The 23857-nt window shown below is 39.8% G+C and overlaps 2 protein-coding genes across 6 annotated transcripts in view; one reads left to right on the plus strand and one right to left on the minus strand.

Annotated features, from left to right (window-relative positions):
• Positions 1 to 23857, minus strand: part of PCBP3 (poly(rC) binding protein 3) — a 273796-nt gene that overhangs the window by 147125 nt on the left and 102814 nt on the right. The window contains exon 2 of one of the 5 annotated variants that reach the window (XM_053565888.1): positions 8151 to 8188. The exons of the other annotated variants lie outside the window; for them this stretch is intronic. The gene's annotated coding sequence lies outside the window, so the exon portion shown is untranslated. The remainder of the gene's footprint in view (positions 1 to 8150; positions 8189 to 23857) is intronic. 5 annotated transcript variants of the gene reach the window in all.
• LOC128568177 (ATP synthase subunit ATP5MJ, mitochondrial-like) lies at positions 21531 to 21910 on the plus strand. Its single transcript, XM_053565898.1, has one exon. The coding sequence runs from the start codon at positions 21593 to 21595 to the stop codon at positions 21767 to 21769; it is 177 nt and encodes a 58-aa protein (XP_053421873.1). The 5' UTR covers positions 21531 to 21592; the 3' UTR covers positions 21770 to 21910.

Genomic DNA, 23857 nt, shown 5'->3' on the forward strand with positions numbered 1-23857 from the left:
TATCTGATTAATAATATATTTTTTATTTTAACAACTAGAGTTTTTAACTTCTGTCTTCACACAGTTCTGCTATTTACCAATCTACTTTTAGTTGGGTTTTTTAAGGGGGATAAGGTTAGATGTGGAAATTATGTAGTTTAGATAATTTGTTGGTAGGGGTTGTGAGTTGTTTTTTTTTTTTAAGTCTTGAGGATAACCTGGTTATCACCTAAAACGTGTGGTTTCAGGAAGTAGGGCAAAGGGTTTCTTTTTAAATAATTTAGAGTGTAGCATAGTATAGCTCAGAAGTAGCCGGGATTGTCATAATAAAGATCAGATGTTATTTGTTGGAGGTTTTGAAAAAAGTTTTGGTAAAATAACCAGTAATTTTTACTGTGTCTTATACAAGAAAACAGATTTTTCTTGAACTTACGTAAATTTTGTCAGAAATTAAGAACATTAATAAACAGTTTTTAAATTCTGAAGAAAACAAAAAGATAGAAAAATAAATGTTTTAAATTTTGTTTCCATATATATTATTGCAGGCTATAAATAGCTCAAGAGATGGAAAAAGGGTTTTTTTGACTTCTGGAAAACAGAACATAGAAAGAATTAGTTATATTTTAAAACGTCATAAAACAGTTCAATCTCATGTAATTAATTTCTATTCTGTTTTAGCTTTTGAATTAAAGACGTAAAAGTTTATTTTTAGTGTGATGGTATATATGATGTTTAAAGTTATCAGAAATGTATATTTAAGAGAACCTGTCGACCTTTTTATTATTTTTTTTGAAGAACAAATTTTGGATTTAGTCAGGTTAAAAATACTTTTTGAGATGAATTAAAAATTATTATTGATAACATGTATTAAGACAGCCATATTTTATAATATTAGAACATACATATAAACATAGGTTTTTTGTTTGTTTGTTTGTTTTGCAGTTTTTTTGGCCGGGGCTGGGTTTGAACCCGCCACCTCCGGTATATGGGGCTGGCGCCCTACTCCTTTGAGCCACAGGCACCGCCCCATATAAACATAGTTTATTGAAAATTAACCACTATTTTTTATATTTGACTATATTTTTATATAGTTTTAAAATACCAAATAAGTCTAATGTTTTTTAAGACTTTTAGTGGTCTTAATATTTTAAAAAGACTGAATTTAGAGTTTTGATTCTGAAAGGTTTGTTAAAATATCAAAGGTTTAAAACATTTTTTAAAATTGGATCATAAGTTAAAACATTTTAAAGACAATAAAGGAAGTTACCTAAGGTGTAAACTTTAAACCTTTTAAAGTTCAGTTTTTTTTAGTCGGTCAAAACTTTAATTTGGACGCTCAGGGATTGTTTTTTTCAGACCACTTTTATTGAAAAGGTTAAAGAAAAACTTCCTGTTAAATTATGGGCAAACAGGTAATTAAATTTTATAAAGCACAGTCAACTGAATCACATGTGTAGTTTTTTACAAATTTTCTTTTATGAGTTCTATTTACCTGTACAGACAACTTATATAAATATATGAAACTTTCTGTTTCATCCTCCCTTTCACTATTCAGGACAAAACTTTATCACATAAGATTTTTTTTACACAACGTCTTTTTTTTTCTGTTTAATCTTTCTTACCCCACAAGAACCACTTTTTATAAAACAGAATTACAGTTTATTATAATGTTAGTCATTTATTTAGTCAAACTGACAATTAGAAGATTTTTAAAGCCCCCCCCAAAATCTTATTTTGACAGAGAAAGACTCGGTTTTCCCAATCTAGTCAGCTGACGTATTACATTTTATAAATGATTTAGATATTTTATGAAACATAACATGACTTTAAGGTTTTAAGTTACTTAAAAGTGTTCTGAAACCACAACATAAACACTATCCCTGAAGTCTTTCCTGGTCTTTTCAAGTCTCACATGGCCATGTGGCATCAGAGATGGCTGCAAACGATAGGTCTTATCTGTGTCTTTATCTATCAGGTGCAGTTTAAGCCAGAAAGCAGGAAGACAGGAAGGTGTAGTTTTTCTTAGAATAGCCAGGGGGTAAAGTTGGAGCAGGGAAGAACTGGGCTGGAGCAGGGAAGAACTGGGCTAGACTATGTCTTGTAGCTGTTGGCCTAAGCACTAACAATATGTCTTTTAGGCCTCACCATAGCTACCTATCTAGACCTCAGAATTCAGAGGCTCAGAAATCAAGAATGTAGTTTTGGCTGCTGTAGCACAGTGGTTATGGCGCCAGCCACATGCACCAAGGGTGGTGGGCTCAAACCCAGCCTAGGTCTGCTAAAACAACAATGACAACTGCAACAACAAATAAATAGCCAGGCGTTGTAGCAGGCGCCTGTAGTCCCAGCTACTTGGGAGGCTGAGACAAGACAATTACTTAAGCCCAAGAGCTTGAGGTTGCTGTGAGCTGTGATGCCATGGCACCCTACTGAGGGTGACATAGTGAAACTCTGTCTCAAAAAAAAAAAAAAAATCAAGAATGTAAGTTCACAGTCAAATCTAGTAATTTAGAAATAATATAAAGGTGACAATTCTATAATTTTTGAACATCTGAACTTTAATAACAGTTTTAAAAGCTATTTTTATTTATCAAAGAGTATTAAAGTCACCAGAACAAAAGGTATTTAAGTTCTTTTCTGTTTTCTTGATAAAATGTTTGATATAAGCATTTACTTTATTTTTCTTTTTTTAAGTCAATTAATTAAGAGTTCTTTTGTATATTTTGATAGTGAAACATCACAGGCATATGACATATATAGACACACAAATAGATACATAGACAAAAGTAGAATTTATATTTACTGGCTTTTAAACATATATTTTTATTCAGACTTAATTTATTATCTAATTTACTTGAATCTTAGCAGCTTACCTAGGTTTTAGTTATCATTTTAAGTTATTTTTCTGTTAATCATTTTTATAGCCTATAAATTAGATATATAAATATAGTTTTAATTACTGCTTTTAAACTCATAAATTCTACCAAGAAGAATTAAACTTAAGTATTTTAACCAGACTTATTACTTTAAACAATGCAACATCATTATAAAAATTCAAGGATTCACTTAAAGGCCATTTTTTTCCAGAGTCAAGATGATACATCAGCTAGGCTATGTATAGTAAAATTTCATTGTCTTTTAGATACAGACGGTTACCCATACTGAGAACTATGACACAGAATACACCCCAATGACCTATCATTTGAGATTGAAGCCTGAGCTCCCATAATACAGATCAAATACAGAAACACCAGATTTTTCAAGAACAAAACCAGAACTGATGAGAACTAAAGTTCTCAGTGTGCATCCATGAGGCCTGAGCTTTTATAATAACGACTAGATACAGAAATACCAGATTTTTCAAGAACAAAATAAGAACTGATGAGAACTGAAGTTCTTAGCACACAACCAGAATAAAACAGGTGGACCTCAGTGAGTGACTACAACGCAGGTGAATGAGAGTAGGGTCCTAGACTCCCAGAAGTCTCCATCATGGGAGCACTGCACCCCAGGCCCAGGCAATTGCTAAGCTTCCTCTAGTATGGCACTTACACCGTACTTACAGGAACAGTCTAGGGGTCCCTTCGTGGGTGCCAGAAATGTTACTAGACAAAGAGTGTCTGGCCACCTGTCATTGTCAGCCAATATGCAGAGATGGGAACAGGTCCGCCAAACTTTGTTAGAAGACTGGTGATTCTGTAGAACAGTGAGAATAGCCTCTCAAAGATTGTTCTGTTCTTTCATTTTCAAAATTATAGTTTTAAACATAATGATTCACAGTAAAGATTATAATAACCCTTATTTTAAATAATAATCAGCACAACTCAGTGATAATTTATTATAACATTTCCAATTTAAAAGTTAATTTCTCGAATTAATCTTTTTAAAGTAAAGACCATAATAACCCTTATTCTATTTATTTTTTATTTATTTTGAGACAGAGTCTCACGCTGTTGCCCTGGGTAGAGTGCTGTGGTGTCATAGCTCACAGCAACCTCAAACTCTTAGGCTCAAGAGATTCTCTTGCCTCAGCCTCCCAAGTATCTGGGATTACAGGCACCCATCACAATGCCTGGCTATTTTTTGTTGTTGTTGTTGTTGTTGTTGTTGTTGTTGTTGTTGTTGTTGCAGTTGTCTTTGTTGTTTTTAGCTGACCCAGGCTAGATTTGAACCCTCTACATGTGCCTTGGTATATGTGGTTGGCACCCTACCCACTGAGCTACAGGCACCACCCAATGACTCTTACTTTAAATAATAATTAGCACAACTCAGAGACAATCTATTATAACATTTCCAATTTAAAAGTTAATTCCTAGGGCGGCGCCTATGGCTCAGTCAGTAAGGCGCCGGCCCCATATACCGAGGGTGGCGGGTTCAAACCCGGCCCCAGCCAAACTGCAACCAAAAAATAGCCGGGCATTGTGGCGGGCTCCTGTAGTCCCAGCTACTCGGGAGGCTGAAGCAAGAGAATCGCTTAAGCCCAGGAGTTGGAGGTTGCTGTGAGCTGTGTGAGGCCATGGCACTCTACCTGAGGGCCATAAAGTGAGACTCTGTCTCTACGAAAAAAAAAAAAAAAAAGTTAATTTCTAAACTATTCAACATGGGCATCTTTAGGGGGGAGCTAAATTTACAAACCAGTAAGAATAGGAGACGGGAGGTGAAAATCAGCTGTGTCGTGTCTACCCCAGCCTGACAGACAACATCTTATTCTCATTATACATGCTTTCACCTCCCCCTACATGCAGCAAATGGACCCCACTCCCATGCTCCATGTGCCTGTGGTTAATTCTTCACCAAACTCTTAGTCTCGGGCCAACTACCTGCTGACCTACACCAGAAACATCCTCCAACCTCCTCTAGGAGCCCCTCCCCTGGGCCACCACCTTCCTGCTGCCTCACTCCCAGATTTCCAGTGTTCTGGGGGCCTAATGTGGAGGGGTCAGGGGCCCAGCCATCCTGCACTCACTTTCAGTTCAGAGCAGCTCCCTGCTGTTGAGCAGGCTCCCAGGGGAAGCACCTGCAGTCTTTAGCCAGGGCAGGAAGGGGCTGAGAGGCTGACTAATGCTCAGACAGGCTTCCCACCCCTCTCTCTCCCAACCCTGTCCTCAGAGGTATGTGGGAAGGCCATTCCTAAGACTTCAGGGGACACTCACCTCGCAGGGCCTTCAACACACACACACAACAGAGATACACACATGACTCACTCAGATGCACATCTGCACATACATACCTGCACATGCATGTAATACACACATGTTGCACATCATACACCAGCATACAAACGTGCGCATGCATGCATGCACACACAGGCTAGCACATGCATACACAACACATGTAAACACATGTGTACCCTACACATAGCACATACACCACGCACACACACATGCACTTCTCTCCTTTCCATTTTATCTTTGTCCATCTTTCCAACTTCCAAAGTTCTATTGTCTACTCTTCCATTACTTATGTTTCTGCCTTTTAAAAGCATCCTGTCTGTCATCTTTGTGGGTGTCTAAGAGGAAGCAGAGGCCACTATGAATTCAATTTGCCATTCTGGCTGGAAATCAAGCTTAAGGGAAGAATTTTTTTACCTAAACATAGGCACTCAGATACTAACAGAAGGGATCTGCCTATGCGGAGGGCACAGGGGAGAGGTGGCCCAGAGAATTGCAGGAGCAAGTTCCCAGAGAAACAAGAAGGTAAGCTTGCTCTGAGACAGAGCAGGTTGGGCGGCGCCTGTGGCTCAGTCGGTAAGGCGCCGGCCCCATATACCGAGGGTGGCGGGTTCAAACCCGGCCCCGGCCAAACTGCAACCAAAAAATAGCCGGGCGTTGTGGCGGGCGCCTGTAGTCCCAGCTACTCGGGAGGCTGAGGCAAGAGAATCGCTTAAGCCCAGGAGTTGGAGGTTGCTGTGAGCTGTGTGAGGCCATGGCACTCTACTGAGGGCCATAAAGTGAGACTCTGTCTCTACAAAAAAAAAAAAAAAAAAAAATGGACAGAGCAGGTAAGAGCAGGTGGCTCTGTGCACTACAGGCACAGCCACGGGAGAAGTAGCCGGGGCCCCTGGAACAAGACGAAATGGAGAAGAATCTCTGTTCTCAAACTACAAGGAGCAGTCATCAGCTGAGACTGTCTCATCAGACCAAAAGTCTTCAGAGGGAGCAAATCTACAAGGGGCCACTGCCAGGCCTGGAGTGGGTGAGGGCAGCTCTGTGCCCTCGGGAGTAACATAAGGGGGGCCGGTTTGCACACTGCAGCTTCAGCAGCCCCACACCCATGTTCACCACGTGACAGAGGCAAAACCAAGCGTGCTCATGAAGGTGTCCCCAGGGTGGCAGCGTAAGCTGGGGGCTGGTGAGGGAAGAAAGTCACTGAACAGGAGCGGGGGCCACCAATGGAACCCTTTCCCTACTCATGCCTCCTGTCCGCACTAAGTACAGGTGAGTTTGTAAATTTTTTCCCATATTTTCCAAATTTTTCGATTCTATAGCAAAAGTTATCTTAAGGAAATAGGAAAAACTATTTAAAAAATTCAGTATTACAAAGAATAAAAGACCTCAAAGTAAATAAAATCTTCAATAAACTGTGTGTTATCATTATTTAATTTCTTGATCTTGGTGTAGTTGAAAAACAGCTCTGAGATGGGGCTGGGAGGGGCTTTGCCACTAGCAGGATGTGGGAGTACACCTTTACCAGCAAACTGACCTGGGTCTCCAGAGAGGCCACAGTACTTCTCCACAGGACACTGGCTATCTCGCTGTAAGGAGGTGGGGAGAGTTCTTGGTGATGTGAGAATGGAAAACCACCCACCCCCGACACATTGATCTCCCAGTCTGACTCATTCTGGCTCATCACACCCCCTGCATCCCACTCTGAACCTCCCCACTCCTTCCCCACCTGCAGAGGAGCCACAGGTGCCCCATAAAAGTCTCCCAGCCTCCAGACTGCCACCAAACTAACGCCTAGGGAAGTCCCTCCAGAATCCCTCTGCTGGCAGCCTTGCTGGCTCAAGCTACCCCTCAGCCTGGCTGCCCTAGGCCCTCGTTAGCTTGGGGACAGGTGCAGTAACTGTGGGGAGCTCATCCTACCCCAGCATTGCTGGTTTATTTCCAGAATTATAGTCTGGGTCTGAACTCAAGTTTCCCATCTGCCAGGAGGAGGAATGTGGACAATACCAAAGAGGCAGGGAAAAGAGGCGCCATACACAGGGCAGTGTTCCTGTGCTGAACCCAGAGGCACTTCCCCGGAGAGCCCTGTGAAAATTAGATCCAGATTCGTACAATTACAGGGTTGGCCCCAAGGCAATAGGGATTTGGATTTCACTAACAAGCACGTACTGTAACAGCTTTAGTTTAAAAAACAACAGTACAGAGAGAAGAGCGGCTGGCTCCCTGCCCCTACACTCACATGCCATAGCCTAGTCTCAGCCCCCAGTCCACGGTCATGGGAGCTGGCATCAGCATGCTCCCCACTATGACCTCATCTCCTGCCTGAGCCTCCTGTGCCCTCTCCTCCAGCTACTCCTACCTCCTCACAGACACTCAGGCTTGTCCGACCTCAGCCTCTGCCTGCTGTCCCCTTAACCCTGCAGTCTGCACCTCAGCACTGCAGAGGCTCAGCCCCATACCTCTGGTACCGTGGGGGCTCAGCCCATCCCCCCTGGGCACCACAGGACTCAATCCTGCACCCCCAGCACAGTACAATGTCCGAGGCAGGTATGGGCCACTGTGTTTAGGAGAACACTATGGTCCTCTCCACAGACTCACTCATCCACCCTCAGTGTGATCACAGCCACCACTGCACCATCATGGCCATGGCACACCAGGCCACAGGCACTGCCAGACAGGTACAAAGACACAGCTCAGAGTGCACTACCAACTGGCCCTGCTAGACTATTTAGGTTAACTTTGGAGAAGAAAGGTTAATAGAAGAGAAGGAAACTAACTTCCTTTAAATCCTGGTTCTACAGAAGCCAGGAGGGAAATGCACAGCACTCAACACAGTACCCTACTGACCTGTAACAGGGCCCTTGGGTGACATAAGACCACAAGGCATAAAAGGGGATCAGCAAGACATGTGTCTTCAGGTGAATGTAAGAACACACAAGTCAGCAGATGTAGAGTCATTCCATTTACAGACATAACCTTTGTGATAGAATCATAAGTGCTACTTACAGGGAACCACATGAGGAGCTTCTCTCTCATAGACAGTCCTGTAAATAGTTCAAGGAAAAATAATTAAAATTGGAAAGCATTTTGGAAAAGAATCCAAAGAGAGACAGAAGTCAATATTGTCTATCACCTTAGATACCAAATTTTATCAAACCGAAGTTATCTATTAGGAGAACATATCCATAAATCAGTTGTTGAGAAGGAAGGTCAAAGGCACTTTCCCAGAGAAAGAATTCCATAAAGAGTGATTAGATTCCAAAGTGAGTCCGGAACTTAAAAGAACCCCAGACTCCCCATTACCAACGCACAGTTCTAGCTGGAGTGAAGTTTGGGACAGAGCTGATTCTCAAACCCCTCTGAATCTGTGGAGGGTGACATGAAGAAAAATGCAGTGAGGTCTTGATGGCACGGTCCAGGAGCCCTGCACAGACCAAATGGCAGGTGAACAATGTGGAGGAGGACGTCTGTTCACCTGTGACAGAAGAAAAGGGGCTGGATCGATTCTCTCACTTCAAACCATGAAAAATCAGACAAAAGACATGAAACAAGGGTTTCAGACATGAGACAACAGGCAGCTCAGGACAATCATGAGAGAAGGGGAACAGATGCAATACATCCGGCAGCAGACCCACCCGACAGCTTGAGGAGAGTGCTAGGCACAGCCAGGGGAGCCCTGAGTTGAAGAGACAGAGTTGAGAACTCAGAGAGGCCAGGGCAGCAAGACTACAAAGAACAAAACCACACAGAGAAATACTCCAGAGGTCAACAGTGGGTGCCCTTGAGTCCTGCAGGGATACTAACCAGTACATTTGAGTGACTAAACAACCACAGGCCAGGGAAGAGCCAGGAGAAAGAAAAGAACAAATAATAGGTATGGCTCACACAGATCCTGGAACAGTTCACTGTCATAACAACCAGACTACAGAAACCTTGTGTACAGCTGGTCACTCAGAGAGTTGCTACCTCAGCAGTGAGGCAAAACCAGCGCCAGGTTAAACTGTATACTGAACTAGGCCCTGCCTAACAAAGTTTAACGACAAGCCACCAAAGGATTTAAACTTACCAAGTAATTTAATTGCAGTACAAAACAAAGTTCCAAATACTTAAAAAAAAAAAAATACAGAACCCAACAGTAAAATATAGAGTATATTTTACCTATTCAAAAATTACCAACTTGTAGAGAAGCATGAAAATATATTTCATAATGAGAATTGATGGTCAATAAGAAACAGAGCCTGATATTACACAAAGGTATAATTAGTATGCAAATGGCTATAAGAAATATATTGCATTATGTTCAAGAGAAAAGAAAGCATAAAATGCTAAGGAGACAGAAGAAAAAGCACTTTAAGAAAAACGTAAAATAAACATCTAACAATTAAAAATACATCTGACATCAAAAAATACACTGACTAGGATTAACACATTAGACACTGCAAAAGAAATGATTAGTCAAAGTACAGACAGAACAATCTGTGCGGACAGAAACTATCTAAAATGAAACACAAAGAGAAGGATTACCTCTTCCCCAAAGATAGAAATATTGTAATTGGAGACCTAGAAAGGGTGTGTGGAAAAAGACAAAAACATATTTAAAGAAATAATAACAAAATTTTTTAATGGATAAAAATTATGTGCCCATACATAGATCCAAGAAGGTCAACAATCCCAACTCAAATAAAACATAAAGAAAATTAAGATGAGGCACATAATAACCGAATTATCTAAAAAGAAAATCTTAAAACCAGTAAGAAAAAAAAGGAACTTTATGGCAAGAGCAGCTAAAATCTACTCATTAGCTGCTCTTGTCACAAAAACAACTTTTTTGGGTGGTGGGTTCAACAAAACAAAAACAACCATTTTGGATGGTGGGTTCAACAAAACAAAAATGGGTACTATGTGAGATGATGTTAATTTACTTCACTATAGGAAGTCTTTACTACCTATGTGTATTTCATAACATCATTTCGTATTACTTAAATACACACAATAAAATTCATTTTCTGAAAAAAGAAACATTATATACAGAGAAACAAATACAAACATGGGGGACAGAGAACTCAGCAATAGTGCAATACAGAAGCCAATGGAATGACATCTCTAAAGTAATGAAAGAAAAAAACTGCCAACCAGGAGTACTATAGTGAAAATAATTTTCAAGTATAAAAAGCAAAATGAAGGCTTTTACCAACAAACAAAAGCTAACATAATTCATAACCCAACACATCTGAGCTGTAAGTAATGTTAAAGGAAGTCTAAAATACAAAAGGAAAACAGTATCAGAAGGAAATCTACAAAAAGAAATGAAATACATGGGGAAAACATAAATACATTTAAAAGCCTTTTTCCTTATTTTTAAGATTGTTTTCAAAGATAACAGACTAAACCAAAAATAATTGCAATATATTATGGGGCTTATAATGATGTAGGAGAAAATGACATGACAACAATAACATAAAGGCGGGGGACAGGAGATGTACACTGTTGTAAGGTTCTTACACTATTTATGAATTGGTACAAGATTACTTCAAGATGGACTATGATAAGTTAAGGATATATACAACAAATTGCAAAGCAATCTCTAAAAAACAAAGAGAGATAGCTAATAAGCTAGTAAAGGTGATAAAATTGATAATAAAAGTACTCAATTCAAATTAAGGCAGAAAAGTATAGAAACAAGGGCGCCAGCCCCATATGCCAAGGGTGGCGGGTTCAAACCCAGCCCCAGCCAAACTGCAACAAAAAAATAGCTGGGTGTTGTGGCGGGCGCCTGTAGTCCCAGCTGCTCGGGAGGCTGAGGCAAGAGAATTGCATAAGCCCAAGAGTTAGAGGTTGCTGTGAGCTGTGTGACACCACGTCACTCAACCCGAGGGTGGTACAGTGAGACTCTGTCTCTACAAAAAAAAAAAAAAAAAAAAAAAAGAATGAGATTCTGTCTCAAAAGAAAAAAAAAAAAATCACCTTAAAAAAAAAAAAAATGAGTAAGTAAGGCGGCGCCTGTGGCTCCGGCCCCATATGCCAAAGGTGGCAGGTTCAAACCCAGCCCCGGCCAAAAACTGCAAAAAATAAAAAAAGTAAGTAATAGGCCGGGCATGGTGGCTCTGGCTCATGCCTGTAATCCTAGCACTCTGGGAGGCTGAAACAGGTGGATTGCTTGAGCTCATAAGTTTGAGACCAGCCTGAGCAAAAAGCAAGACCCCATCTCTACTAAAAATAGAAAAACTGAGGCAAGAGGATCGCTTGAGCCCAAGAGTTGTAGGTTGCTATGAGCTCTAACACCATGGCACTCAACCCAGGGCAATAGCTTGAGGCCCTGTCTCAAAAAAAGAAATAAAATAAAATAAAAATGAATAAGTAAATAAAAATATTAAAAAATAAGGCAGAAAAAAGGACTCTAACAACAAATGTGAAAAATAGAAAATAGAAAAGGCAAGACAAAAGATTTATACCCAGCCGTATCAATAATCACATTAACTGTAAGTGTTATAAACATCCCATAAAAAATGCAGTGGCAGGCAGCGCCTGTGGCTCAGTGAGTAGGGTGCCGTCCCCATGTACTGAGGGTGGTGGGTTCAAAGCCAGCCCCGGCCAAACTGCAAGAAAAAAAATAGCCAGGTGTTGTGGTGGGCACCTGTAGTCCCAGCTAACTCAGGAGGCTGACGCCACGGCACTCTACCGAGGGCGACAAAATGAGACTGTCTCTAAAAAAAAAAAAAAGCAGTGGCTTTAAGATGAGTAAAGTGTAGGACCACACTCCGTGTTATTTATAAGAAACCTACTTTAAATATAAACATACACATAGGTTAAACGAAAGGGATGGGGGAAAAATGTACCCTACTAATGCTAATCAAAAGAAAGCTAGAGCGAGTATATTATCACTATAAAAAGTAGGTTTCAGAGATAATATGGCTCAAAGTAAATAAGGATATTAGATGATAATAAAGGAGTCAGTCTGTCAAGAGAAAATAACAACCCTAAGTGTTTATGTAAAAGAGCATTAAAAATTTAAGCAAAAACCTAAAGAACCAAAAGAAACAGACAAATCCAAACAGCAGTAAAGGATACAGGAGATTCAAACAATCTTAGTATCCAGCATGACTTAATTGACATTTACAGAACACTCCACACAATTATAATAGAACACACATTATTTCAAGTAATCACAGAATATTCTTAAAGATCATAGTCTGAGCAATTAAAAAAATTCAACAAACCTTTAAAGAAGTGAAATTTTAAAAATGTGTCCTGACCTCAACAGAATTAAATTAGAAATCAGTGACGAAAAAGGTATCTGGAAAACTCTCCAAAAGCTTGGAAAATAAATAGCACATGTCTAAACATAGGACAAAGAAGAAATCAAACTGGAAATTTAGAAGCGTTTTGACCTGAATAAAAATTAAAACAGATCTCTCATGCCTCTGCTCTTTCATGAAAGGGACCCACACCAAACTTTTAATAAAAGCTCTAAACTTTCTCTCTGTAAAAACATTTCTTAAAAAATGAAAACACAACATACATATCAAAATATGTGACATGCACCAAAAGCAGTACCAAGCGCGAAATTTATAGCACTAAATAACTATATTAGGGGAAAAAAAGAAAGGTCTCAAAACAATTACCTAAGCTTACTAAACCAAAAAGAACAAAGTAAGCACAAGAAAGAAAGTAAAAATACAAATAGAAATCTGTAAGCTGGAAAACAATTTAAAAAAACAGAAAATTAATAAAACCAAAAATTGGTTCTTTGGTAAAATAAATGTTTTGATACAGTCTAGTCACACGGACCAGGAAAAAAGGGTGAAGATACAAATTACCCACATCAAGAATGACTAATAGAATATTACTACAGATACAAAAGACATTAAAATGATAATTAATTAAGTCAAAACCACAATCTAATACCACTTACAGATACTAGGATGACCATAATCCAAAAAGCATGCAATAAGTGTTGGTGAGGACCTGGAGGAATAGGCATCCTTGTATATTACTGGTGAAAATGTAAAATGGAGCAGTTGCTATGAAAAGCAGTTTGGTATTTTCTCACACAGAATTACGACATACCTTAACAATTCTACTCCTGAGTATCTACCCAAAAGAATTGAAAATAAGGACTTAAACACTTATTCATAACAGTACTATTCAATAGCCAAAATTTGGAAACAACCCAAATGTCCATCAACAGATGAACTATAAACAAATTATGGTGCTATACAATGAAATATTCTGTAGCCATAAAAAGGAGTGTAGTACTGACACATACCATAAAACACACAGTTTTGGATGAACCTCAAAAATATCACTCAAAGAAGCTGGACATGGAGGTCATATGTTGATTTCATGTACACGAAATATCAAGCACAGGCAGGTCCACAGAGACAAAAGCAGATGAGTGGCTTCTAGCAGAAAGGGAAAGGGGGTGTTTCTCTGCGGTAATGGAAAAGTTGTTTTAAAGTCTGAAACTGGATGCTGGATGCACAACACTGTGAATGTACCAAATGTCACTGAATTGTACACTTTAAAATGACTAATTGCATGTTAAGTGAATTTTACCTCAATAAAATAATTAATAAAGGACAATAAGGGAATGTTATGAACTAACATTGTTATGAACTAACACGTCAGTAAATGTGCCTACTTAGATGGAACAAATTCTTAGAAGAAGCAAACCATAAAAACACAATCAAGAAGAATTAAATAGGCTCAGCGCCTGTAGCACAGTGGTTATGGTGCCAGCCACATACACCAAGAGTGGCAGGTTCAAACCCATCCTAAACAACTGCAACAAAAAAATAGCCTGGCGCCTGTAGTCCTAGCTACTTGGGAGGCTGAAGCAAAAGAATCACTTAAGCCCAAGGTTTGAGGTTGCTGTGAGCTGTGACACCACAGCACTCTACCAAGGGTGACAAAAAAAAAAAAAGGAAGATGAATTCAATAACCATATATACATATAAGAAATGTAGTTCAAGTTAAAACCGTCCCATTAAAAAAAAAGAGTCAACCCAAAAGACTTAACTGACGAATTCTACAAAATATTTAAGGAAGAAATAAATAATACCAATTCCTTACTAACTCATCCAGAAAACTGAAGACATGGGGACACTTCCCAGTTCACTAAGACAAACATTAACCTGATACCAGAAAAAGACACCACAAGTAAAGAAAGCATATAAATATTCCTTATTTTGAAGACAAAAATTTTGAAGACAAAATTCTTAAATTTTAGCGTATAAAAATCCAACAATATAAAAAATACATTATGACAAAGTAGGTTTCAACCCAGAAATGCAATAGGCTTAATATTATTGTTTTTAAAAAATCAATCATTGGCTCAGTGAGTAGGGTGCCAGCCCCATACTTTGAGGGTGGCAAGTTCGAATCCATCCCCAGCCAAACTGCAACAAAAAATAGCTGGGCGTTGTGGTGAGCGCCTGTAGTCCAAGCTACTTGGGAGGCTGAGGCAAGAGAATTGTCTAGGCCCAAGAGCTGGAGGTTGCTGTGAGCTGTGACGCCACGGCACTCTGAGGGCGACAAAGTGAGACTCTGCCTCTAAAAAAAATTATATATATATATATGTATGTATAACATCAGTATAGTTTGCCATACAAACATTAAAATAGAAAAGTCATATGATTAAATGTCACTCATAATAAAATTCTCAACAAACTGAGAATATAAGAGTACCTTCTGAACCTAAAAAAGTACCTCTCCTTGACACCTAGCTAAGATCATAATAAGGGTGAAAGACTGAATGTTTATCCCTAAATTCAGGAACAAAGTAAAAATGTCCCTCCTTAGCACTTCTATTTTACAACCTATAAGCATCCACAAGCATATCTATCAACTGAACGCAACTTCAGTCAAAATCAGAGAAGGCTAAGGTGATTCTAAAATTTGTATAGAAATATAGAAAGGATGTAAACGAGCCAAAATAACTTTGAAGAAAGGGGAAAGTAGGAGGGCTTACACTGCTGATTTCAAACCTGGTACACAGCTGTGGTTACGAAGAAAAATAAAGGAACAGATGGACTAGAAGAGAGTCTAGGAACTATGCACACAGCACTAGCCATGCCATGTATTGACGCTTTGACATCTGAGCTGTGCTGACCCCATCATTCCCAGGGTTAGCCAATTCCTAGAGACAATAAACAACCCACCCTTCCAATGCAAACCCACCAACCCAGAGCCCACATGCTGAACACCTTGTCCACTGGGGTCTCACCCTCAGGCTACATCAACCTGCCCTGTGACCCCAGGGCTAAGCACCAGACAGCAAGAGATACCTTTACACCCAAGAGCCTGCTAAAATGACTCACACTGCTAGTCCTGAGCCTGCCTCCACCCCCGCCCACATCTTCCCCTAGGGCCCCCTGCCCCCTGACTAGCTCGTTGCTACCCTCATGGCCTTGCCTCCTATTTCCAGGGAAATTTGAGTATCAGAATGCCTTTGTCTTACCAAACAAATCCCAGATAACCTTAAAATACACACACATGTTAAAATGATTTTTGACAAATGTTTCCAAGGCATTTTAAGGAAGGAAGAATAATCTTTTCAAGAAATGGTGCTGGGACAACAACAACAACAAAAAAGGCTTGGCGCCTGTGGCTCAAGCCACTGAGGCGCCAGCCACATACACCTGAGCTGGTGGGTTCAAATCCAGCCGGGGCCCACCTAAACAATAATGTCGGTTGCAACCAAAAAATAGCCAGGCATTGTGGCAGGTGCCTGGAGTCCCAGCTACATGGGAGGTGGAGGCAGGACAATCGCTTGAGCCCAGGAGTTGGAAGTTGCTGTGAGCTGTGATGCCACAGCACTATACCCAGGGCGGCAGCTTGAGGCTCTGTCTCAAAAAAGAAATAATAAGAAGAACTTTACATTTTCTTCACATTTCATACGGAATTAATTCAAAATGGATTGACTTAAATGAAATAGTTAAAACTGGGAGCAGTGCCCGTGGCTCAGTGGGTAGGGCGCCGGCCCAATATACAGAGGGTGGTGGGTTCAAACCCGGCCCTGGCCAAACTGCAACAAAAAAATAGCCAGGCGTTGTGGCGGGTGCCTATAGTTCCAGCTACTCGGGAGGCTGAGACAAGAGAATCGCCTAAGCCCAGGACTTGGAGGTTGCTGTGAGCTGTGTGACGCCATGGCACTCTACAGAGGATGATAAAGTGAGACTCCGTCTCTACAAAAAAAAAAAAAAGAAAGAAAAGAAAAGAAATAGTTAAAACTATAACACATCTGGAAGAACAAATAAGAAGATATCTTATAGAACTCTAATTTCATAAAGAATTCATAAGAATGATATAAAAGACATTAACTATAAAAGAAAAAAATTGGTAAATTAGATATTATCAAAATTTAAAACTTCTTATCTTTAAAAGTCACTGTCAAAAAAAAAAAAAAAAAGAAAGAAAGAAAAGTCAGGGAGGAGCAAGATGGCGGCCAAGTAACAGCTTCTTTGCAACCAGGTGCGGTGAGATTGGGGAGAGAAGACTCCATGCATCTCTGGCTGGTGGCATCTGCCCAGAAACATCCCTTCGGGGACACAGGGAGACAGCGAGAGACTTCTGGACCCCACAAGGAGAACAAAAGCAATGGAGAATTGGCAAGTGCTAGTGTGTGTTCATTCAGTGGGAGGCTTCCCACAGCTATAACTATAGCAACAATGAGATTGCAAACAGGGAAGGCCTTACCTGTGGGCTGTTCTGTTTTTTTGGACTTGGGTACTTGGTTGAAATACCTTGGGAGAACTTGGGCAAGGGTCTGGATGACTTTAAGTCCGGCCCCAGACTGAGCTGCTCCTGTGCAGCCATTGTGGGAGAACTACCCCTGCAGGCCCCACCCTCACAGTTGCAGCCCGAGGATCAGGAGACCTTGGGCCAGTAATCTAGTGACTGAGCAGCCCAAAGGCGGGGACTGAAACACGGGAGAAGAGCAGAGATTTCAGTGTTTGGCAGATTACAGCCTTGGCCCTCAGAGGCATAGAGTGAGACTGGTTTTAGTGCACTGGATAAGCGGGCAGCCACGTTAGGAGAGACCCCAGTGACAAGTGCTTTCCTGGGAAAGCTTATGCTTAGCTAAGGTTAACAGTTTAAAGTGTCTTTTAAGCAGGCTGAGGAGAGATTTAGGTTCTCAACCCTGTGGGGTATGAGAAATCAGCCGAGGCCTCCAGTCTCCATCTGGTACAGTTGTATCAGCATTGTGATTAACATCTCATACCCCAGAAGATCACGGGTTGCCCAAACAACATTCAGCAAGATATACATGCTGCTTTGTTTTTGTTATTTGTTTTTGTTCCAACATTTTCCTCAAGATTTGTCTCTTTTTTCTTTTTCTTTCTTTTCTTCTTTTGTCTAGTTTAAATATAATTTTCCATTGTTGCCTTCTTTAACAATAAAAACTTCATTTTTGCTTGGGTTTCTGCCCCTATTATTTGGGTTTTCCCCCAATTTTAATCCGTAACGTTATTTGTTTGGTTGGTTTGGTTTGATTTATAGTATTTTTGTCTTTCCTCTCTACTTGGTGAAGGTGGGGTACTATGTCTGAACAGGTTGGCAAACAGCTGCTGACCTCAAGGGAAGCACCCAACTCAGCACCCCAAGAGGTTGAGGGTTTTTAAGGTTGGGTCAAAGTACCCTATTTTACAGCTATATTACTCCTATCTCCCTCTTTCAGTGCCTCTCTTCTTTTTGTCAATATTCCCTTTTATTCACCCCCTCTCCTTTCTCTTTTTTTCTTTTTTGTTTAAATCATTTTTCTCTTCTTGCTATTCAATCTTTTCATCCTTCTGCTTCTGTACCAAAAGGACCCATCGAAACCTTAGGCCAGAGGCATAGTAACTTAAAGAGCAAGAAGAAGTGAAAAGAAAATTAGGGCAAGGAAACAGATTAAAGAAAACACTCATGAGGAAGAATCAGCAGAAAAATCCAGTCCAGAGCGACCCCCCCCCAAGGGACTGTGAAGTAGCTAGTACAGAAGATTCCACCTATACAGAAATATTAGAAATGACAGAAGGGGAATTTAAAATACAGATGACAAAAACAATGAAGGAAATTGCTGAGAAAGTGGAAAATACCCAAAAGGAAATCCAAAAACAGAATCAAATAAGAGATGAACGATATGAAGAATATTAAAAGGATATAGCAGAGCTGAAGAAATTGAAGCAATTAGGGAACTTAAAGATGCAATAGAAAGTACCAACAACAGATTAAATCAGAAGAAAGACTCTCAGAGGTAGAGGACAAAGCTCTTGGGATAACTCAGATAGCTGAAGAGGCAGAAAAGAAGAGAGAGAAAGCAGAACAGTCATTGACAGAATTATGGGACTTTATGAAGCATTCAAACATACGAGTTATAGGTTTCCCAGAAGGGGAAGAAGCATGCCCCAGAGGAATGGAAGCCATTCTAGAGAATATTATAAATGAAAATTTCCCAAATATCACCAAAGATTCTGACACACTCCTTTCAGAGGGGTATTGGACCCCAGGTCAACTCAACTCAAATAGAGCTTCTCTAAGACATATTGTGATGAACCTGTCCAAAGTCAAGACAAAAGGAAACTGCCAGGAGTAAGTGGCTATTGACTTACAAGGGCAAATCCATCAGGGTGACTGCAGACTTCTCTAACGAAATGTTTCAAGCCAGAAGACAATGATCATCTACCTTGAATCTACTTAAACAGAACAATTTCCAACCCAGAATTCTATATCCCGCTAACCTAAGCTTTAAAATTGACAGAGAAATCAAATCTTTTACTAATATGCAAACATTGAGGAAATGTGCCACAACAAGACCAGCTCTATAGGAAATACTTCAACCTGTTCTACACACTGACCATCACAATGGACCACCAGCAAAGTAAGCACCCAGAAATTAAAGGACAGAACCTAGCTTACACAATGATGCAAAAGATAAAACTAAGTAAGGGACTTTCACGAAATAAGATGAATACAATGCTACCACACTTATCAATTATCTCAATAAATGTTAATGGCTTGAATTCCCCATTGAAGAGGCACAGATTGGCTGATTGGATTAAAAAACACAAGCCCTCCATTTACTGTCTGCAGAAAACACACCTAGCCTCCAAAGACAAATTAAAACTCAGAGTTAATGGTTGGAAGACAATTTTTCAGGCAAACGGAATTCAGGAGAAAAGAGGAGTTGCAATCTTATTTTCAGATATGCGTCGATTTAAAGCAACTAAAATAAAAAAAGTCAAAGATGGTCACTTTATATTAGTCAAGGGAAAAATACAACAAGCAGACATTTTAATTCTAAATATTTATGCACCCAACTTAAATGCTCCCAGATTCCTGAAACAGACCTTACTCAGTCTGAGCAATATAATATCCTATAACACCATAATAATGGGGGACTTTAATACTGCTCTTAGAGAACTGGACAGATCCTCTAAACAGAAATAAAACAAAGATATAAGGGACTTAAATGAGACCCCAGAACAAGTGTGCTTGATAGACGCATATAGAACACTCCATCCCAAAGATAAAGAATATACATTCTTCTCATCACCATGGGATATTCTCCAAAATTGATCATATCCTAGGACACAAAACAAATCTCAACAGAATAAAAAGAATTGAAAATTTATCTTGTATCTTCTCAAACCACAAGGCACTAAAGGTGAAACTCAACTCCAACAAAAACATTCAACCACACACAAAGGCATGGAAATTAAACAATCTTCTGTTGAATAACAGATGGGTGCAGGAAGAAATAAAACAGGAAATCATTAACTTCCTTGAGCATAACAACAATGAAGACACAAGCTACCAAAACCTGTGGGATACTGCAAAAGCAGTTTTGAGAGGAAAATTCATCGCTTTAGATGCCTACATTCGAAAAACAGAAAGAGAGCACATCAACAATCTCACAAGAGATCTTATGGAATTGGAAAAAGAAGAACAATCTAAGCCTAAACTCAGTAGAAGAAAAGAAATATCCAAAATCAAATCAGAGATCAATGAAATTGAAAACAAAAGAATCATTCAGAAAATTAATGAAACAAGGAGTTGGTTTTTTGAAAAAATAAATAAAATAGATAAACCATTGGCCAGACTAACGAGAAATAGAAAAGTAAAATCTCTAGTAACCTCAATCAGAAATGATAAAGGGGAAATAACAACTGATCCCACAGAGATACAAGAGATCATCTCCGAATGCTACCAGAAACTCTATGCCCAGAAATTTGACAATGTGAAGGAAATGGATCAATATTTGGAATCACACCCTCTCCCTAGACTCAGCCAGGAAGAAATAGAGCTCCTGAACAGACCAATTTCAAGCACTGAGATCAAAGAAACAATAAAAAAGCTTCCAACCAAAAAATGCCCTGGTCCAGATGGTTTCACACCAGAATTCTATCAAATCTTCAAAGAAGAGGTTATTCCCATACTACAGAAATTATTCCAAAAAGTTGAGGAGGAAGGAATCTTCCCCAACACGTTCTATGAAGCAAACATCATCCTGATACCAAAACCAGGAAAAGACCCAGCTAAAAAGGAGAACTTCCAACCAATTTCACTAATGAATATAGATGCAAATATTCTCAACAGAATCCTAGCCAATAGATTACACTTACCATCAAAAAAGTCATACATCACGTAGGTTTCATCCTTGGGATGCAAAGGCTTGTTTACAATACACAAATCCATAAATGTTATTCACCACATCAACAGAAGCAAAAACAAAGATCATATGATTCTCTCAATAGATGCAGAAAAAGCATTCGATAAAATCCTGCGTCCTTTTCTAATAGAACACTGAAGAGTATAGGCATAGGTGGCACATTTCTAAAACTGATTGAAGCTATCTATGACAAACTCACAGCTAATATTTTACTGAATGGAGTAAAACTGAAAGCTTTTCCTCTTAGAACTGGAATCAGACAAGGTTGTCCTCTGTCACCATTACTATCCAACGTAGTGCTAGAAGTTCTAGCCAGTACAATTAGGCAAGACAAGGTAAATAAAGGGCATCCAAATGGGAGCAGAGGAGGTCAAACACTCCCTCTTTGCTGATGATATGCTCTTATACTTAGAGAACCCCAAAGACTCAACCACAAGACTCCTGGAAGTTGAGTCATCAAAAAATACAGTAATGAATGTATTTTTGAATACTACTGTATTTTTTGATCGAAAATACAGTAATGTCTGGAAGTCATCAAAAAATACAGTAATGTCTCAGGATATAAAATCAATGTCCACAAGTCAAAAGCCTTTGTATAACCAATAACAGCCAAGATGAGAGGCTAATTAAGGACACAACTCCCTTCACCATAGCTTCAAAGAAAATGAAATACCTAGGAATATACTTAACAAAAGAGGTGAAGGAGAGCCTCCGCGCGGCACCTGCGCACGCGGTGACCTTTAACAATATCTGGCTGTGGACCTCTGCTGGGTCCAGCCGTTGCTTTGGCGTTGAGATGCTTCAAAGCATTATTAAAAATGTGTGGGTCCCCACGAAACCTTACTATACTGAAGTTTACCAGGAGATCTGGATCGGAATGGGGTTGATGAGCTTCATTGTTTATAAAATCAGGAGTGCTGATAAAAGAAGTAAAGCTTTGAAAGCTCCTGCACCTGCTCATGGTCATCACTAACCAGCCTCACTTGGAGCACACAAGAGATGGACCCGTAGAGCTAAGCAAAGCTGTGTCACATGGACTGTCCCTGTGTACTTGTATAAGTAGCATGTACTCATGGCATGAATAAATGTGTCTGTGAGATGCACCAAAAAAAAAAAAAAAAAAAGAGGTGAAGGACCTCTATAAAGAAAATTATGAGGGGCAGCGCCTGTGGCTCAGTGAGTAGGGCACCGGCCCCATATGCTGAGGGTGGTGGGTTCAAACCCAGCCCCAGCCAAACTGCAACAAAAAAATAGCCGGGCGTGGTGGCGGGTGCCTGTAGTCCCAGCTGCTCGGGAGGCTGAGGCAAGAGAATCACATAAGCCCAAGAGTTGGAGGTTGCTGTGAGCCGTGTGACATCATGGTATTCTACCCGAGGGCGGTACAGTGAGACCCTGTCTCTACAAAAAAAAAAAAAAAAGAAAGAAAGAAAATTATGAAACCCTAAGAAAGGAAATAACAGAGGATATTAACAAATGGAAGAACATACCATGTTCATGGCTGGGAAGAATCAACATTGTTAAAATGTCTATACTTCCCAAAGCAATTTACCAATTCAATGCCATGCCTACTAAAATACCAACATCGTACTTTCGAGACTTGGAAAAAATGATTCTGAGTTTTGTATGGAACCAGGAAAAAAACCCTTATAGTTAAGGCAGTTCTTAGTAATAAAAACAAAGCCAGGGGCATCAGCATACCAGATTTTAGGCTGTATTACAAGGCCATAGTGGTCAAGGCAGCAGGGTATTGGCACAAAATTAGAGACATAGACATTGGAATTGCATAGAAAACCAGGAAATGAAACTAACATCTTACAACCATCTAATCTTTGATAAACCAAACAAGAACATACACTGGGGGAAAGACTCCCTATTCAATAAATGGTACTGGGAAAACTGGATATCCACATATAAAAGATGAAAAGATGAAACTAGACCTGCACATTTCTCCACTCACAAAAATTGTTTCAAGATGGATAAAGGACTTAAATTTAAGGCATGAAATGATAAAAATCCTCAAAGGAAGCATAGGAAAAACACTGGAACGTATCAGCCTGGGCAAAGACTTTATGAACAAGACTCCTGAGGCAATTGCAACAACACAAATAAACAAATGGTACTTAAACTGAAAAGCTTCTGTATAGCTAAGGAGACAACAACCAAGGGAAATAGACAACCTACACAATGGGAAAAGATATTTGCATATTTTGAATCAGACAAAAGCTGGATAAGTATGATCTATAGAGAACTCAAATTAATCCACATGAAAAAAGCCATCAATCCCATATATCAATGGAGAAGAGAGATGAATAGAATCCTCTCTAAAGAAGACAGATGAATGGCTAGCAAGCATGAAAAAATGCTCATCGTCCCTAATAGAGAAATGCAAATCAAAACAACCCTGAGATACCATCTAACCCCAGCGAGAATGGCCCACATCACAAAATCTCAAAACTGCAGATGCTGGCGTGGATGCAGAGAGAAGGGAACACTTTTACACTGCTGGTGGGACTGCAAACTAATACAACCTTTTTGGAAGGAAGTATGGAGAACCCTCAAAGAACTCAAGCTAGACCTCCCATTTGATCCTGCAATCCCATTACTGGGCATCTACCCAGAAGGAAAAAAATCCTTTTATCACAAGGACACTTGCACTAGACTGTTTATCGCAGCTCAATTAACAATCACCAAAATGTGGAAACAGCCTAAATGCCCACCAACCCAGGAATGGATTAACAAGCTGTGGGGTATGTATACCATGGAATACTATTCAGCCATTAAAAAAAATGGAGACGGTACAGCCTTTGTATTAACCTGGATGTAAGTGGAACACATTATTTTTAGTAAAGCATCACAAGAATGGAGAAGCATGAATCCTATGTATTCAATTTTAATATAAGGACAATTAATGACACGGTAGGGATGGGGGAAGGGGAGAGCAGAGAGAGAGAGAAGGAGGGAAGGTATGGGAGAAGGGAAGAGCAAAGAGAGGGAAGGAGGGAGAAGGTGGGGTCTCGGTATGTGACACACCTTTGGGAGGCAAAATACAATTGTAAGAAGG

Source organism: Nycticebus coucang, chromosome 16 (assembly GCF_027406575.1).
Source record: "Nycticebus coucang isolate mNycCou1 chromosome 16, mNycCou1.pri, whole genome shotgun sequence".
Classification (NCBI taxonomy): Eukaryota; Metazoa; Chordata; class Mammalia; order Primates; family Lorisidae; genus Nycticebus; species Nycticebus coucang.